Source organism: Coregonus lavaretus, assembly GCF_964263955.1.
Source record: "Coregonus lavaretus genome assembly, chromosome: 24".
NCBI lineage: Eukaryota > Metazoa > Chordata > Actinopteri > Salmoniformes > Salmonidae > Coregonus > Coregonus lavaretus.
In genome coordinates, this window is record NC_140011.1 from 43,841,940 (window position 1) to 43,860,262 (window position 18,323).

General features: G+C 43.6%; 1 protein-coding gene and 1 long non-coding RNA gene across 4 annotated transcripts; one reads left to right on the plus strand and one right to left on the minus strand.

Moving 5' to 3' along the window:
* The first annotated feature begins 6,215 nt into the window (after nt 1-6,215).
* LOC311099629 (superoxide dismutase [Cu-Zn]-like) lies at nt 6,216-17,221 on the plus strand. 3 transcript variants are annotated; one of them, XR_014609737.1, is made up of 5 exons: nt 6,860-6,986; nt 11,134-11,300; nt 15,836-15,953; nt 16,242-16,743; nt 16,802-17,221. XR_014609737.1 is itself a non-coding variant. In XM_084140351.1 (4 exons), exons 1-4 carry the CDS (start codon nt 6,294-6,296, stop codon nt 16,347-16,349), a joined length of 399 nt encoding a protein of 132 aa, XP_083996477.1. In that variant the 5' UTR covers nt 6,216-6,293; the 3' UTR covers nt 16,350-17,221. The 3 variants fall into 3 exon arrangements, 2 of the variants coding, with proteins under 2 accessions (XP_083996477.1, XP_083996476.1); XM_084140351.1 differs by lacking the exon at nt 6,860-6,986 and adding an exon at nt 6,216-6,299 and having other exon boundaries at nt 16,242-17,221; XM_084140350.1 differs by having other exon boundaries at nt 16,242-17,221.
* Nucleotides 11,381-15,828, minus strand: LOC311099631. Its single transcript, XR_014609738.1, has 3 exons — nt 14,197-15,828; nt 13,173-13,760; nt 11,381-13,055 (listed from the first exon to the last, which is right to left on the minus strand). It is a non-coding gene; the product is annotated as an uncharacterized lncRNA (long non-coding RNA).
* Nucleotides 17,222-18,323: the final 1,102 nt, after the last annotated feature.

An 18,323-nucleotide genomic window follows, 5' to 3' on the forward strand; every position in this document is an offset into this window, starting at 1 on the left:
TAAATAAAAAATCAGGCTTAGCTGGCATATCCACAACGAACTGATGGAACTCCTGGCCATTAGCCAACAGGCTTGGAGCATTCCATTGTAGTACTACCACCCTAACTAAGACCCAGTAGTACATGACTCCACCCTCGGCTGATTTTTTTTTTTTTTTTTTTTTTTTCCACCTTTTATTTAACCAGGTAAGCCAGTTGAGAACAGGTTCTCATTTACAACTGCGACCTGGCCAAGATAAAGCAAAGTAGTGCAATAAAAACAACACAGAGTTACATATGGGGTAAAAAAAAACATAAAGTCAGAAATACAACAGAAAATATATATACAGTGTGTGCAAATGTAGCAAGTTATGGAGGTAAGGCAATAAATAGGCTATAGTGCAGAATAATTACAATAGTATTAACACTGGAATGCTAGATGTGCAAGAGATTATGTGCAAATAGAGATACTGGGGTGCAAATGAGCAAAATAAATAACAATATAGGGATGAGGTAGTTGGGTGGGCTAATTTCAGATGGGCTGTGTACAGGTGCAGTGATCGGTAAGGTGCTCTGACAACTGATGCTTAAAGTTATTGAGGGAGATAAGAGTCTCCAGCTTCAGAGATTTTTGGAATTCGTTCCAGTCATTGGCAGCAGAGAACTGGAAGGAATGGCGGCCAAAGGAGGTGTTGGCTTTGGGAATGACCAGTGAGATATACCTGCTGGAGCGCAGACTACGGGTGGGTGCTGCTATGGTGACCAATGAGCTAAGATAAGGCGGGGATTTGCCTAGCAGTGATTTATAGATGGCCTGGAGCCAGTGGGTTTGACGACGAACATGTAGTGAGGACCAGCCAACAAGAGCGTACAGGTCACAGTGGTGGGTAGTGTATGGGGCTTTGGAGACAAAACGGATGGCACTGTGATAGACTACATCCAATTTGCTGAGTAGAGTGTTGGAGGCTATTTTGTAAATGACATCGCCGAAGTCAAGGATCGGTAGGATAGTCAGTTTTACGAGGGCATGTTTGGCAGCATGAGTGAAGGAGGCTTTGTTGCGAAATAGGAAGCCGATTCTAGATTTAACTTTGGATTGGAGATTCTTTATGTGAGTCTGGAAGTTGAGTTTACAGTCTAACCAGACACCTAGATATTTGTAGTTGTCCACATACTCTAGGTCAGACACGTCGAGAGTGGTGATTCTAGTCGGGTGGGCGGGTGCTAGCAGCGTTTGATTGAAAAGCATGCATTTAGTTTTACTAGTGTTTAAGAGCAGTTGAAGGCTACTGAAGGATTGTTGTATGGCATTGAAGCTCGTTTGGAGGTTTGTTAACACAGTGTCCAATGAAGGGCCAGATGTATACAAAATGGTGTCGTCTGCGTAGAGGTGGATCTGAGAGTCACCAGCAGCAAGAGCGACATCATTGATATACACGGAGAAAAGTGTCGGCCCAAGAATTGAACCCTGTGGCACCCCCATAGAGACTGCCATAGGTCCAGACAACAGGCCCTCCGATTTGACACACTGAACTCTATCTGAGAAGTAGTTGGTGAACCAGGCGAGGCAGTCATTTGAGAAACCAAGAGGGTTTTCAAATTTCTCAAGGTCATCTCCAACCTCTTCCCATGTCAACCCTGTCACTCAAATGTCTCCCAGCAGCTTTCACTATCAGTTTAATCCTCTCCGTTTTTAGACTCTACTTTATCAGTGCTATTGATAGCTCCTGCTATAAACATCACCAGCTTTCTCTTTTCTATATATACCATATCGCTGCCCACCTGCCCCGTAATCCCCGGTCTAGATGCTCCTACCAATCTCTCCCTTGAACCTGTATCTCCCTTCTCAACCCCCTTCTTTGCGCACTGTCACATGATGTCAGTGTCACCACGTGGGCACGTTCGAGGTCGTCCTTATATTGAGTGTATTGTGAAGATGCGTAGATCTTGACAAGATGCCTTCATTCCTGGAGAGAAAAAAAATAATTGCACCAATACATTCCATCCAAAAGTGAGATTGTTCAATTTGGCAAGCACGAATGACTCACATTTTAACCATAACTGTTTATTAATGTGTCTAAAAATGTTTAATTGATGGTTAAAGTATTTGACCCATTGTCAAATGCATTGTTAAATGATTTAACAATTTTAAAACAATTTTTTTTATGTGAACTGTTTGTGAACCCGTTTTTTTGCCATTGGGCGTGGCCATCAGACTCCAGAGCCATTTATTGCAGAGTTACTGTATATTAATGAGGTGGTCGGTTTTCAATTGGCTAACACTAATCACATGGTTCAATTGGCTAACACTAATCACATGGTTCAATTGGCTAACACTAATCACATGGTTTGTGCAGGCTGAAAAATGGTGTGGTCTGAGCTATCAGGAGTCCTTGGGACATTTAACATGGTTAAAGATAAGGGTTAAGGTTCGGGTTAGGTAAGGGTTATGGTTAAGGTTAGGGTTAGGTAAGGGTTATGGTTAAGGTTAGGGTGGGGGTTAAAGATAAGGGTTAAGGTTCGGGTTAGGTAAGGGTTATGGTTAAGGTTAGGGTGGGGGTTAAAGATAAGGGTTAAGGTTCGGGTTAGGTAAGGGTTATGGTTAAGGTTAGGGTAGGGGTTAAAGATAAGGGTTAAGGTTCGGGTTAGGTAAGGGTTATGGTTAAGGTTAGGGTAGGGGTTAAAGATAAGGGTTAAGGTTCGGGTTAGGTAAGGGTTATGGTTAAGGTTAGGGTAGGGGTTAAAAATAAGGGTTAAGGTTCGGGTTAGGTAAGGGTTATGGTTAAGGTTAGGGTTAGGTAAGGGTTATGGTTAAGGTTAGGGTAGGGGTTAAAGATAAGGGTTAAGGTTCGGGTTAGGTAAGGGTTATGGTTAAGGTTAGGGTTAGGTAAGGGTTATGGTTAAGGTTAGGGTAGGGGTTAAAGATAAGGGTTAAGGTTCGGGTTAGGTAAGGGTTATGGTTAAGGTTAGGGTTAGGTAAGGGTTATGGTTAAGGTTAGGGTAGGGGTTAAAGATAAGGGTTAAGGTTCGGGTTAGGTAAGGGTTATGGTTAAGGTTAGGGTTAGGTAAGGGTTATGGTTAAGGTTAGGGTAGGGGTTAAAGATAAGGGTTAAGGTTTTGGGTAAGGATGTCCAAAGGAATCCGGATAGCACTGAGCAATATGGTGTGTTGGGATGCTATCGGAAACGTTTACATTCGTCACAAGCATGGTAGCAAGCATTCGTTGTTACACCTCTGTAATTACAAACATATTGTTGTTACAGTGTAACTATGAATTATTACAATTAATTACAATACCTGTTACAGTGTAATAAGGACCCCTTAAAATGAAGTGCTACCATAAATTCTACCCTTTTCCTCCACAACATGTACGTACGTACTCAATGTCATAACATTCTAAAGATGAGGAATTTAACATGACCATTGACGTAGACGGCGAGGAATATCTTCATGTAGATTTAAACCAAAAAATAAAAACAGAATTTGCAAACCAGGTAGATTGTCCAGTGTGCGTGGCATTTGCAAGCGCACAAGCAAAAAAATGGCTAATTTAAATAAATAAAATATCAGGGTTTACACAGACAACAAAACAAAATGCACCACACAGACAGAGTACAAGAAGTTAAGTAAAAATATTACAAAAAAGGAGCAGTCATAAAATAAAAAGATAGCAATATAAATATTTATCATTGTCACAGTTGTAAATATGTATATATATATATATATATATATATATATATATATATATATATATATATGTTTTATTGTTTCATTCACACCTGCACTGTTGGAGCTCGGAGCTTAAGTATTTCACTGTATACCGCAACTACATCTGTGACCCTGTGCATGTGACTAAATAACAATCTAATCTAATTAATGGTGACCAGGTTTTCCAGAACTTTTCAGTCCTCTGGCGCAGGTCAAAAGTGAGTTTTTCTAAGGGTAAAATAGCTGAAGCCTGAGAAAGCCACGTCCTAGCAGACGTTATTTCAGGTGCGGACCACAAAAACAGATTACATTTTTACACTTTTTTGTACTTAACAGACAAGAACAGTAGATTTGGTGAAAGAGCAAAATTGTCTAAGATCTTCTAAATGTGTAAATGAACCTCATTCCAATGAGACTGGATTCTGTTGCCAAAATACATGCAGAAAGGTGCCAGTATCTTGTTGACATTTGAAACATAAATGTGATGCACTGGTAAACATTCTGTTAAGGCGAACTGGTTCTATGAAAGATTTTAAAATGGGAGTTATTGTACGCTTATAGAGTTACATCGGAGTAGACCCTTTCACAGATAGCGGTCCAGTCTTCGTCACCAAATGGAATCCCAATGTCTCCCTCCCAAATATGTCTAAATGCGTCATAGGATGAGGCACTTCTGCTTGATAAGATAGAATATAAGTCAGAGATTAGACCCCTCTGAGCAGTAGGATTCGTAAATAATTGTTCAACCTCAGTAATTTGAAAACGTCGTTTACCCACTTTCTTCTGGCCCTCTACAAAATATCTGAATTGGAGATACTTGGGAAAAAAAATCCTTATTGGGTATATCAATCTTTATCTGTTGGAACGACTTTAGAGTATCCTGAATAAAAAAAAGTTGTAAGATCAGAAATTCCCTTCGTCTTCCAATGGAGGAGTCCAATGCTCCTTATTTGTGTGTGTGGGGGGGGGGAGAATCAGGGTTATGATGCCATCTATTTGCACCAGTCCCTCCTGCAGCAAAGCACCCCCACAGCATGATGCTGCCACCCCCGTGCTTTACGGTTGGGATGGTGTTCCTCGGCTTGCAAGCTTCCCCCTTTTTCCTCCAAACATAACAATGGTCATTATGGCCAAACAGTTCTATTTTTGTTTCATCAGACCAGAGGACATTTCTCCGAAAAGTACGATCTTTGTCCCCATGTGCAGTTGCAAACCGTAGTCTTGTTTTGGAGCAGTGGCTTCTTCCTTGCTGAGCGGCCTTTCAGGTTATGTCGATATAGAACTCGTTTTACTGTGGATATAGATACGTTTGTACCGGTTTCCTCCAGCATCTTCACAAGGTCCTTTGCTGTTGTTCTGGGATTGATTTGCACTTTTTGCACCAAAGTACGTTTATCTCTAGGAGACAGAACGCGTCTCCTTCCTGAGCAGTGTGACGGCTGTGTGGTCCCATTGTGTTTATACTTGCGTACTATTGTTTGTACAGATGAAAGTGGTACCAGGCTTTTGGAAATTGCTCCCACAGATGAACCAGACTTGTGGAGGTCTACAATTTATTTTCTGAGGTCTTGGCTGATTTCTTTTCATTTTCCCATGATGTCAAGCAAAGAGGCACTGAGTTTGAAGGTAGGCCTTGAAATACATCCACAGGTGCACCTCCAATTGACTCAAATTATGTCAATTAGCCTATCAGAAGCTTCTAAAGCCATGACATCTGTACTATTGTTTGTACAGATGAACGTGGTACCTTCAGGCTTTTGGAAATTGCTCCCACAGATGAACCAGACTTGTGGAGGTCTACAATTTATTTTCTGAGGTCTTGGCTGATTTCTTTTCATTTTCCCATGATGTCAAGCAAAGAGGCACTGAGTTTGAAGGTAGGCCTTGAAATACATCCACAGGTGCACCTCCAATTGACTCAAATGATGTCAATTAGCCTATCAGAAGCTTCTAAAGCCATGACATCATTTTCTGGAATTTTCCATGCTGTTTAAAGGCACAGTCAACTTAGTGTATGTAAACTTCTGACCCACTGGAATTGTGATACAGTGAATTATAGGTGAAATAATCTGTCTGTAAACAATTGTTCGAAAAATTACTTTTGTCATGCACAAAGTAGATGTCCTAACCAACTTGCCAAAACTATAGTTTGTTAACAAAAAATGTGTGGAGTGGTTGAAAAACGAGTTTTAATGACTCCAACCTAAGTGTATGTAAACCTTCGACTTGATTTGCAATGCTTGCAGTTAGTCACTGATTCCTTCCAAACCAATCATTGTTGAATTTGCGATATCCAACTTGTTGTGTAATGTCCAATGTCCGATTAGCACCGATACGTTTTATCTATAATTTCTCTTCATATGACAAGGATTGAAAAGGATTTGCCAGTAGATTGTCGACTTCATTCATGATGATGACTGCAAGGTTGCTAGCTAAGATTTTGAAAGTATGATGTTGACATGATCAGTCCAATCAAAGCTACGGTAGATATAATGTGATTCGACTCTGTATTTTCTGCTGGCTGCCCCACCGCCACAGAATGCACTGAACCAGGCTGAAACACCTGCATTTTGGAGCTGCCTTACTCAAGAAAGCAAAAAAGAGACCATGTTTGTATGCGACTTTATTAACTAAATGATGTTTTTTTTTCTTTGTTTGCAAAACATATATATATTTTTTTTAGCTAAATAGGTGGGGCTCTGCCCTGAATGACGGGTCGCCACTGTTTCTACATTGCGCTTCCCCAAAAGTGATTTATCATTCAATTTGTTCATGCTTTGTACACATCGTTCCCCAAAGTGATTTATCATTCAATTTGTTCAAGCTTTGTACACTTCGTTCCCCATAGTGATGTATCATTCAATTTGTTCATGCTTTGTGGTCCTTAGTGGTCCTCTGTAGCTCAGCTGGTAGAGCATGGCGCTTGTAACGCCAGGGTAGTGGGTTCGATCCCCGGGACCACCCATACGTAAAAATGTATGCAAACATGACTGTAAGTCGCTTTGGATAAAAGCGTCTGCTAAATGGCATATTATTATTATTATTATTATAATTATCGTTCAACCTTTATTTAAACAAGCGTTCTCACCAGCCAATCAGATCTCTGCTCACCCATCCCCCTCGCCTCTGATTGGACACTATTCCTACGTAAGAAACTCGCCTTCTAGCTTGCAGAAATTCACCTTTCGGACTTGAGATCTTTGGTTCAGGCAAGTAGGACTGGTAGAGATGGCACTGAAGGCTGTTTGCGTGCTAAAAGGAACCGGTGAAGTTACCGGGACCGTATTCTTTGAGCAACAGGTAAAATATTTATTTAAAAAGGAAAAATACATGCTTGCTTTTTTTTTTTTGGGGCACGGCAAATCACATGCATGCACTTTGAGACGCAGTCTGTGCAGATGGGCCTCGTCCAACTAGCTAGCAACTTGGCTATCTTAGCTAGCTAACTAACGTTACTTGTCAAAACCCTTTCAGATACCTTATGCAACAGTTGAGTTAGCGTTACTTAGCTCGCTAGCTCGTTATTTTGCCCTGGCGAAGTGTAACGTTAGATAGCTATCTATCTTTTGTATCTGCCTTGTAAGGCCAGTTTCATTCCGAGTTCAGTCATGTCATGCAAACGATTTACCTGATAGCCTGCTGACGTTAGCCACTGTAGCCATAGGAGCATGTGTGACAACCTTTGATACCGGTCGGCTCGTAACCTGTAGTTGCACTTTTAAGCCCTCGATGTAAATTATCTACTCAATTTAGCTAGATACTGTAGCTATAGCTAGTATTTTGTAAACAGGGGGGAAATTATGTGCGTTAAATGCTAGCTAGTTCTGCCTGTTACACATTTTTAACGTTAACTAGGAAGTTTGGGGGTGCCTAGCTTAACTATCAAACTAACCTTAGCTAGTTGACGTTACGTGTAACAGATGAATAAGTGACGACATTTTTTTTTTTTTGCTGAGTCATTCTAGCCTGTGTGCCAGTCCGTTTGTGCTCTCTGAGAACACACACAGATCTGGCACCAGGCTGGAGTCGTTCTGCTTTGGCCCCCATTTTCCCTTGAACCTGGTCTGGTGTGTGATAACCTAACTGTCGTGCCAAATTTGCACGAAGAAGGCGTGTGGTCGTTGGGGCCACCAAACTAACAGTTGTAGCTAGCTAGCAAGTTGACCGTTGATCCCCCTCCATTTCAAAAGTAGCCCAAACAGCTAGCTTGTTATGGCTAGGTGCTATGCTAGCCTCAGTGTCTGTTTTTGTGCTGTCATGCCGAATACTAATACTTAAATAGAGAGTAACACATGGCTCATTGATGTGTTAATTCTGTTTTTTTTCCCCAACCCCTGACACATCATTTTGACAGCTAATTTTACATCATGTGGTGTTTTGATCTGTGTTTTCAACGTGTGTGTGCTCTCCCCTCATGTTTTTCCACCCCGTGTCAGTGTTAACCGACTCCTGTCTATGTCAGTTATCAGAAACAACTATTCTCCAGTGACGCTAACGGGAGAGAGTGCTGTATAGGCCTATGTTCTGCAGAGTGACAATGATTCAGCAAAGCTCAGAGATAACAGGGCTTGGCGATATGGACAATATCAGATCGCAATATTTGTTTACATTTTTGATGGTATTTTACTTATGTTTTTGAATAATAGTTCTAAATATGCTTTACGAGTAGTTCATGACCCTAGAGTGGCAACACAAATTACAAGTCATTTCAACGGGGCGTTCTCTCAATTGGTAGAGCATGGCGCTTGTAACGCCAGGGTAGTGGGTTCGATCCCCGGGACCACCCACGCGTAAAAATGTATGCGCACATGACTGTAAGTCGCTTTGGATAAAAGCGTCTGCTAAATGGCATATTATTATACTGTTCAATCCAACTTCAAACAAATCATTTTCAGCATTTTCATCAATTTCTGTATTTCCTGTACTTTTATTATTATTTCCACTGTGTGCCACGCAGCATGAAACTGGCGAAAAAAATATAGGCCTAGGAAATTGGTGAACTTGGAATTATGGAAACATAATGATTATTCTAATTCTATAGTTGGAATATAGTGGGCAGCACCTTGAATACATAATTTTTTGACATGACAACAAATTAATAAACAAGGGAGGAATTATTGACAGGGTAGGAACTAAAGTGTTGGTCAGTGTTTCCAGGTGTCCCTAATTAGACGGAACAAAAGTATAAACGCAACATGTAAAGTGTTGGTCCCATGTTTAATACGCATGAAAAGCTTCTCTCAAATTGTGCACATTTGTTTACATCCCTGTTAGTGAGCATTTCTCCTTTTCCAAGATAATCCATTCACCTGACAGGTGTGGCATATCAAGAAGCTGATTAAACAGCATGATCATTACACAGGTGCACCTTGTGCTGGGGACACTCTAAACGTGCAGTTTTGTCACACAACACAATGCCACAGATGTCTCAAGATTTGAGGGAGCGTGCAATTGGCATGCTGACTGCAGGAATGTTCACCAGAGCTGTTGCCAGAGAAGTGAATGGTCATTTCTCTACCATAAGCCAGCTCCAACGGCGTTTTAGAGAATTTGTCAGTACGTCCAACCGGCCTCACAACTGCAGACCATGTGTATGGTGTTGTGAACATAGTGCCTCATGGAGGTATGGGCAGACATAAGCTACGGACAATGAACACAATTGCATTTTATCGATGGCAATGTGAATGCACAAAAATACTGTGACCAGATCCTGATGCCCATTGTGAGGCCCATTTTAATATTTTTTTAAAGGTATCTGTGACCAACCGATGCATGTCATGTGAAATCCATAGATTAAGGCATAATGAATTTATTTCAATTTCCTCACTTCCTCATATGAACTGTAACTCTGTGAAATCAATGAAATTGTTGTATGTTGCGTTTTATAATTTGGTTCAGTATATGTTAATTACATGTTTTTTTAAACTTAATCTAGCTAGCTAGCCAACTGTCACGCTTCTCCTATTCCTCTAATTAAATACCGTTGCACAAACATGCTTACCTACCCTAGCACTGGTACCAGTATTGGCTAGCTAGCTACGTTTGCTCTGGCTATCAGTAAATTTAGCAAGCTAGCTAACTAGCGAATTAGCATTAGCGGCTAACATAAATTATTTTAGCAACACCTTGCTAAGGAAAGAAACTAGCAGATAGTCGTTAAACAAATGGTGTGTAGAACGCTTGTGGAAAGCAGCATGTCACCAAGATTGTTGCAGCCATCTGACCGTGCTGAGTGAACGGCCAGAAAGGGCTCGTGACTTGGTCGAGCAACTGCTCTGTCCTTGAGGGGCAGGCAGGGCTTGGTGTGGGTGGCAGGCAGGGCTTGGTGTGGTTAGCGGCAGGGCTTGGTGTGGTTAGCGGCAGGGCTTGGTGTGGTTAGCGGCAGGGCTTGGTGTGGTTAGCGGCAGGGCTTGGTGTGGTTGGCAGGCAGGGCTTGGTGTGGTTAGCGGCAGGGCTTGGTGTGGTTGGCAGGCAGGGCTTGGTGTGGTGGCAGGCAGGGCTTGGTGTGGTTAGCGGCAGGGCTTGGTGTGGTGGCAGGCAGGGCTTGGTGTGGTTGGCAGGCAGGGCTTGGTGTGGTTGGCAGGCAGGGCTTGGTGTGGTTGGCAGGCAGGGCTTGGTGTGGTTGGCAGGCAGGGCTTGGTGTGGTTGGCAGGCAGGGCTTGGTGTGGTTGGCAGGCAGGGCTTGGTGTGTTGGCAGGCAGGGCTTGGTGTGGTGGCAGGCAGGGCTTGGTGTGGTTGGCAGGCAGGGCTTGGTGTGGTTAGCGGCAGGGCTTGGTGTGGTTGGCAGGCAGGGCTTGGTGTGGTTGGCAGGCAGGGCTTGGTGTGGTTGGCAGGCAGGGCTTGGTGTGGTTGGCAGGCAGGGCTTGGTGTGGTTGGCAGGCAGGGCTTGGTGTGGTTGGCAGGCAGGGCTTGGTGTGGTTAGCGGCAGGGCTTGGTGTGGTTGGCAGGCAGGGCTTGGTGTGGTTAGCGGCAGGGCTTGGTGTGGTTGGCAGGCAGGGCTTGGTGTGGTGGCAGGCAGGGCTTGGTGTGGTTAGCAGCAGGGCTTGGTGTGGTGGCAGGCAGGGCTTGGTGTGGTTAGCGGCAGGGCTTGGTGTGGTGGCAGGCAGGGCTTGGTATAGTTAGCGGCAGGGTGTGGTGGCAGGCAGGGCTTGGTGTGGTTAGCGGCAGGGCTTGGTGTGGTTAGCAGCATGCAGTAGCAGAATGAAAGGGGGGGGGGGGGGGGGCGAGACGACTGAAGTAGCAGATGGCGTAATCTATAAAAACGGACATTATGCGCATCACATTTTAACAAACCAAACATTTAAATACTGTTATAGAAGGTAAAGTAAAAACTCAAACCGGTCCGTCCGTCAATACCGGTGTATATAGTAAAATACGGTATACCGCCCAGCCCGTGTTTGTTTGTTTGTTTCGGCTGTACAGGCCTATAACTCGTGTCTGTCTGTAGGGTGAAAATGCTCCAGTGACGCTGACAGGAGAGATCTCGGGTCTGGCCCCGGGGGAACACGGCTTCCACGTCCACGCTTTCGGAGACAACACCAACGGCTGTATGAGCGCCGGACCCCACTTCAACCCCCACAACAAGACCCACGGAGGACCCGATGACGAAATCCGGTTAGTCTGGCCCCGTGACTGAAAGAGTTAAGCCTGCTAGACCAGGAGTTTTCAGACCTCTCCTCGGATATTCCCAGACGTTCCATGTACATAGGTCAGGGAGACAACACAATTGTGAAATGTCTGTGGGTCCCCCGGGGAGAGTTTTGAAAACCATTGTGCTAGATGGCAACACTAGAAATGACCTTGTACAGTTGTACTGTTCAACAGACCGTTATACAAAGAACCATCAGACTTTATTAGTATGGTTATGATCAAGCACATTTTAGAATTTTGATCTCAACTAAGTTAACGTATTGAACCGTACCATAGCATGTATAACTCTCGTCAGTCTTTTAAAAAAAAAAAATACTTATCGTAGACTATGGGAGAATCTCCATGTCCTTGATTTTTCACGCCTTCTCATCCCCTTAAAACCCATTGATGTTCTGACCTTCTCATCCCCTTAAAACACATTGATGTTCTGACCTTCTCATGTTCTGACCTTCTCATCCCCCTTAAAACCCATTGGTGTTCTGACCTTCTCATCCCCTTAAAACACATTGATGTTCTGACCTTCTCATGTTCTGACCTTCTCATCCCCCTCAAAACCCATTGATGTTCTGACCTTCTCATCCCCCTTAAAACCCATTGATGTTCTGACCTTCTCATCCCCTTAAAACCCATTGATGTTCTGACCTTCTCATCCAATGTTTTTTGATAAGGTGGCGAGGACGCAAGGAATCTAGTGATGGGGGGTTCGAAGGTCGATAGTTACATATCGGGATATTATTTTTGGCGATTTATATCGTTTTGACAATATCCCAATATTATTTTTGTGCTAGTTGGCTGTACCTGCACCAGAACTCCAGTATTTTCCCCTCCATAGCGTGTTCTCCATCCTTTTTATATAGGGGAAACCATTTGTTTTCAACACTTGTTTATTTCCAATGACCTGATCAGCATTTTGTTTCCGTGGTTCCCTCGTCCCTCACCAGGGCTGCCTAACCCTCTTTCCTGGAGATCTACTGTCCTGTAGGTTTTCAGTCCAACCCTAATTTAGCATATCTGATTCAGCTGGTTAAGATCTTGTTGAGCAGCTAATAAGTAGAATCAGATATGCTAAATTAGGGTTGGACTAAAAAAAACCTACAGGACAGCTCTCCAGGAAGAGGGTTGGGCAGCCATGGTGTTGACGGTATAGCGAAATGGTTACTTGCAATATCAAAAATAGATAAGTGTCAATATAAAGGGGGGGAAAAAAAGAACAAGTCTCAATGCCAGTAGAGAAAGAACAAAATGAATATACAGTATGTACAAGAACAATATCAATAACGTGATATTGGTGATAGATGAGGTAGTTATATGCATACAGTCAGGGGTAAAGTGGCTGAACAGCAGGATAGAGAAAAAAATAGTAGCAGCAACGTATGGCGTGTGTGTGTGTGTTAGGAGAGAGTCATGTGAATGTCCATTGAGGCACTGCAGATAGTGCTGATGACTGGGAACTCGCCCCGAGTGATGAACTGGTCCGTCCAAACCACGCGTGAACAAGGGACCTATATTCGGGGGAGCCTGTTTCTGTCCTGCCCTTGACTTTGGTGCAGGTCATGTGATGTCCATAGCCTCTTCGTCGCAAAACTTCCTGATCTTCTCAAAAATATACGTTTTGACTAGCTGTGTCCAGTCCAGGTGGTGCTTGTACAGGCAGACCATCTATGGGAGGAAGGATGTCAGCGTTGGTGACACCAACACCAGGCTGCCCGAGCATCGAAGCTGTAAAACGGGAAATGACAAAACAAACTGAGAAGACATTACAACCTCGCATAACATCAATTCACCTCCCAAGTTCAGATAAGAAGAATAACCTCATGCAATGAAAATGATATACACCTGAAGTGCTGCTCCTGCTTGATCTGTGGCAGCGGCCTGAAGTACGGAGTCTGGCTGGCAACAAAACCTTTAGCTTTCCACCAGCACCGTACCATCCTCCAGTCCAACCAGCTGTGGGATGTTGACCCCTGTCACAGTGCTGTCCTTCACCACACCAGTAATCTCGGACAAAGTGTTCCCTCTGGTCTTTCTGAAGCGCCGCTTGATGAGGCCGAAGCACCAGTTGGGGGGGGGGGGCAAACTTTGTGTGGCCTGTGATCAGGAAGTGAAGGTCCCAATCAAAACGTGTTGTTTATGCTTTACATACCAAGTGTTGTCATCGATTCCTTGTAGAGACGCTACACCGCTGCTTTTGTCACATGAGATGGCAGCAGCTTTCCACCAAAGTGTTTGTGTCCTGGGTGGCGTCCTGGTAATACTATTGCATTATCCTCTGCGTAGTTGTTGATGAAGTTCACAACTCGCTGCAAGTCCTCATGCTTCAGGTGTAACCTGTGCTTGTTTGGTCCATCTCTCTTTTTAATGGGAGGCATTAGACCGTTCTCCTTGTATGACTGGTGGAGGAGAGTCAGGCGTGTTCTACTGATACTGAAAGACAAATTCCAGATGCAAATATTGTAGCATTATTATACAATAGATGTCTTTTAATCACCGTCAGACACACCTGGCTAATTGATGGGTCATGTAATCATCTGGCAAAGTGGAGTCTTTTGTTTTAGACATGTAGCTAGCTAAAGAATGTACCATAATTCCAATCCATAGAGTGCTAGCAATACAAACCGATTTGTCATAGCTAGCTAAAGTTAACCAAATAGTTTCAATGTTAGCTAGCTAACATTAGGCTATAACTAGCAATGCAAATGGCTTTGAGATAATATTACTACACAGATCATACACGTAATGTTAGCTAGACAGCCAGCCATCTAACGTTAGCTAGCTAACAGTAAGCTTGAACTTGCAATGAAAACAACTTTCTGACAGAATTAGAAACGTATAATATCTGAAACTGTAGCTAGACTCTTACCCGTATACATGGATGAACGCTTCACTACAGACTCCAACCCCTTTCATTAAACGAGACGTCCTGTGCCGTTTCCGTTTTTGTTTGTTCAACTTGCTTGGCCACTCTGGTTCACACTGACCGTGTGCAATGCCATAAGAATCGTCCTCCTGAAAGTAGTCCATTAACTTTTTCCCACTGACCTTTTGTCTATAGCGCCTGATAAATTCAGGGCAGCAATGTTATTGCTGTTGCAACATATTTGCAGTTCTCCATGGCGACCGTTATATCTTTTAAACTGCAGTAGAAAGGATTACACATAACGACGAGCGGCTCATTTTATAAACAGAAGCTGCTACACGGCAGACCAATCCGAAACTCATCTCTCGGCATGTCCAGCCCATTCATTATCTCAGCCAATCATGGCTAGCGGGAAGGTTCTTCTCTTTTTCTGTGGCTAAACCAACTAGATAATCGTATTTACAGTTGACATACATGCTATTAAGGCACATGAAAGTTCAAATGTTCCAGAAGGCATTTCTGCCAAAAAAGGCATTTTGTTAAAAAAATCTAAATAAACGTTCAAATGCCTCTCCTGTGAAGTCGTGACTTACGATGTACGCCTAGTTTCCTGAAACGAGTCACGTATGGTGAGCAATATGTTTGGAATATTGAATTGCATTAAAATCACTATCGAATCGCAATACATATCGTATCGGCACCTAAATTATGGTGATAATATTGTATCGCGAGGTCCCTGGCAATTCATAGGAATCAAATAAATGAAATTATTCTCTGAGTCTGTTCTTATCACATTCCTCGCTGCCTCTCGCATCACATGTAGGCATCAAGCAACTGTCCTTATGTTGTCTGTTGTTGGCTTGACCAGCTGATGTCCAGCAGAACCGTTGGCTTGACCAACTGATGTCCAGCAGAACCGTTGGCTTGACCAGCTGATGTCCAGCAGAACTGTTGGCTTGACCAACTGATGTCCAGCAGAACCGTTGGCTTGACCAGCTGATGTCCAGCAGAACCGTTGGCTTGACCAGCTGATGTCCAGCAGAACCGTCCTGGTGGAGAGATTGCATGGTGGAACCTTTTAATGATTGGCTCTAGGGCTTAATCCCCATAAATAGCAGTGCATTCGGAAAGTATTCAGACCCCTTGACTTTTTCCACATTTTATGTTAGTCCTCATCAATCTACACACAATACCCCATAATGACAAAGCAAAAAGTCATTTTTAAAATTTTTGTTGCACATTTATAAAAAAAAAGAAAAAAAACTCACTTATGTTAGCATTCAGACCCTTTACTTAGTTTTTTGTCGAAGCACTTTTTGGCAGCGATTACAGCCTCAAGTCTTCTTGGGTATGACGCTACAAGCATGGCACACCTGTATTTGGGGACCAGAACAGCAGAAAAGTTTAGCCTCACGATTTACATCGCTGACTCTACCTTTTTTAAATGCTATGTTGACTCTTATTGAGTAGATCTGTGATGGAATCAAATGAGATCTACACATGCAGTGATAAAGAGGTTTTAGAAATGTCAACCACCTACTCTTGGCTCTCACCATTGTTTTGCTACGGTGTGCACATTGGGGGTAAACTATTCTAAAGCTGTACCCTTTCCTCTGACATCATATCCTGTCTGTGTTGCTAGGCACGTAGGGGACCTTGGCAACGTGACTGCAGGAGCTGACAACGTGGCTAAGATCAACATCTCTGACAAGATGCTGACTCTCACTGGACCTTACTCTATCATTGGCAGGACCATGGTGGTAAGAACAGTTGTCTCGTTATCTGACCTACATTGGTGGTGTTCGATAGGAATAAAATGCTCAAACTGAGTTTTCTAAATAAACTCTGTTTTCACCCTCATCTCCCCTCTTGCTCTCTTTCACTCTTGCGCTCGCTCTGTCCTCTCTGTTCTCTCTCGCTCTCTCTCTCTGTTCTCTCTCTCTGTCCTCGCGCTCTCTCTCTCTGTCCTCTGTCCTCGCTCTCTCTCTCTCCTGTCTCTGTCTCTCTGTCTCTGTACTACCCCCCCCCCCCCCCCCTTTTATCATTAGATCCATGAGAAGGCTGATGATCTGGGAAAAGGCGACAACGAGGAGAGTCTGAAGACGGGCAACGCTGGCGGTCGCCAGGCCTGCGGAGTTATTGGCATTACCCAGTAAACACACACACACTTACCGGGAGCACTGGAACCACTAGCCACTGCTTGAAGACCAGCGTAGCTACGCTGACCCCATAGAAGACTCTGTAAAATATATATATATATATATGTAACCCCACATCTACCCTTAGCCCCTACCTAGACCTCTATGGCACCTCACGTAGATCTGACAGAATTTGGAGTGTGTCCTTTAATGGCCACCTATCGTTTATATAGTGCACTACTTTTGAACAGGGCCCATAGGACTCTGGTCAAGAGTAGTGCACTATATTACATGGGATAGGGGGCTGTATGGGACGGAGACCCCTGGGTTCTCAGGGCTTTGACTCGGGAGGTTGGAGACGGCGTGTGTTCGGCCCAAATGACACCCTATTTAGACCAGAGCCCTACGGCAGGTACAGACAATATGCTAGGCCCAAATGTCACCCTATTTAGACCAGAGCCCTACGGCAGGTACAGACAATATGCTAGGAGCTTCGCCCTCCGATAGGCTGGGTGGACGTTTCACCATATTGCTTGTACCTGTAAAAAAAAATCATTTCAGGTCGAGTGCCCTACGAGGCAGCGGCTAGGGGTGGATTAGGGGATTTGGTTTCTAATGACCACAGAATATAAAGCGCTTATTGAAGTTGTTGACTGTCAACCGTATACGGGTTTGTCCTGCTACGACAGTTGTTGCTTCCTGTCTGTATGTGATTGAATATTCTGGTACGCTGTCCCAAAATATGTGTTAAACATTGCGAGTCTGAAATGGCACCCTAGACCCTTTTAACAGCGCGCTACTTTTGACCAGGGGCTGATTTTGGACACACCTATTATGTTCACTTTGTGTGCCAAGCTGCCCAATAAAGAAATGCATTGTCACTGGTGATACTTGATTGTGTTGTTTTTTTTTTGTTTTTTTCCTATGGTCATCATTTAGCCTAGAAATCCCAGTCTTGTCGCGTCCAGTGGAGGAGATTTGGAAGGTAATGCGAGACTGAGGGTGGTCGACGTAGAGGGCTACAGGTGTGGGCAGGGATGCTGCTGTTCTACAGATTGGAAACGTTTTTTTTTTTTGTCTGTACGTAAACTTTCAGTAGCATCCTGAGTAAGCATTCGTGTCAGTTTGAATAACACAACCTAGACAAATGTATTTATTGAATCGAAAGGGTGTGTAATGTGTACCAACTATATCTCCGCAGGTCCTAGGGTTGTTGACCGCTGTGTTACTGCTTACAAAATAATGGCCTCTTGACTGTCGGACTCGGTGTACAGTCGTGGTCAAAAGTTTTGAGAATGACACAAATACTAATTTTTCACAAAGTCTGCTGCCTCAGTTCTTATGATGGCAATTTGCATATACTCCAGAATGTTATCAAGAGTGATCAGATGAATTGTAATTAATTGAAAACTCCCTCTTTGCCATGAAAATGAACTTAATCCCTCCAAAAAAACATTTCCACTGCATTTCAGCCCTGCCACAAAAGGACCAGCTGACATGTCAGTGATTCTCTCGTTAACACAGGTGAGAGAGTGGACGAGGACGGAGATCACAGTCATGCTGATTTACATTTTGGTCATTTAGCAGACGCTCTTATCCAGAGCGACTTAGTGAGTGCATACATTTTTCATACTAGCCCCCCGTGAGAATCGAACCCACAACCTTGGCATTGCAAGCACCATGCTCTACCAACTGAGCTACAGGAGGCTGATTGAGTTAGAATAACAGACTGGAAGCTTTAAAAGGAGGGTGGTGCTTGAAATCATTGTTCTTCCTCTGTTAACCATGGTTACCTGCAAGGAAACATGTGCCATCATCATTGCTTTGCACAAAAAGGGCTTCACAGGCAAGGTTATTGCTGCTAGTAAGCTTGCACCTAAATCAACCATTTATCGGATCATCAAGAACTTCAAGGAGAGAGGTTCAATTGTTGTGACGAAGGCTTCAGGGCACCGAAGAAAGTCCAGCAAGCGCCAGGACCGTCTCCTAAAG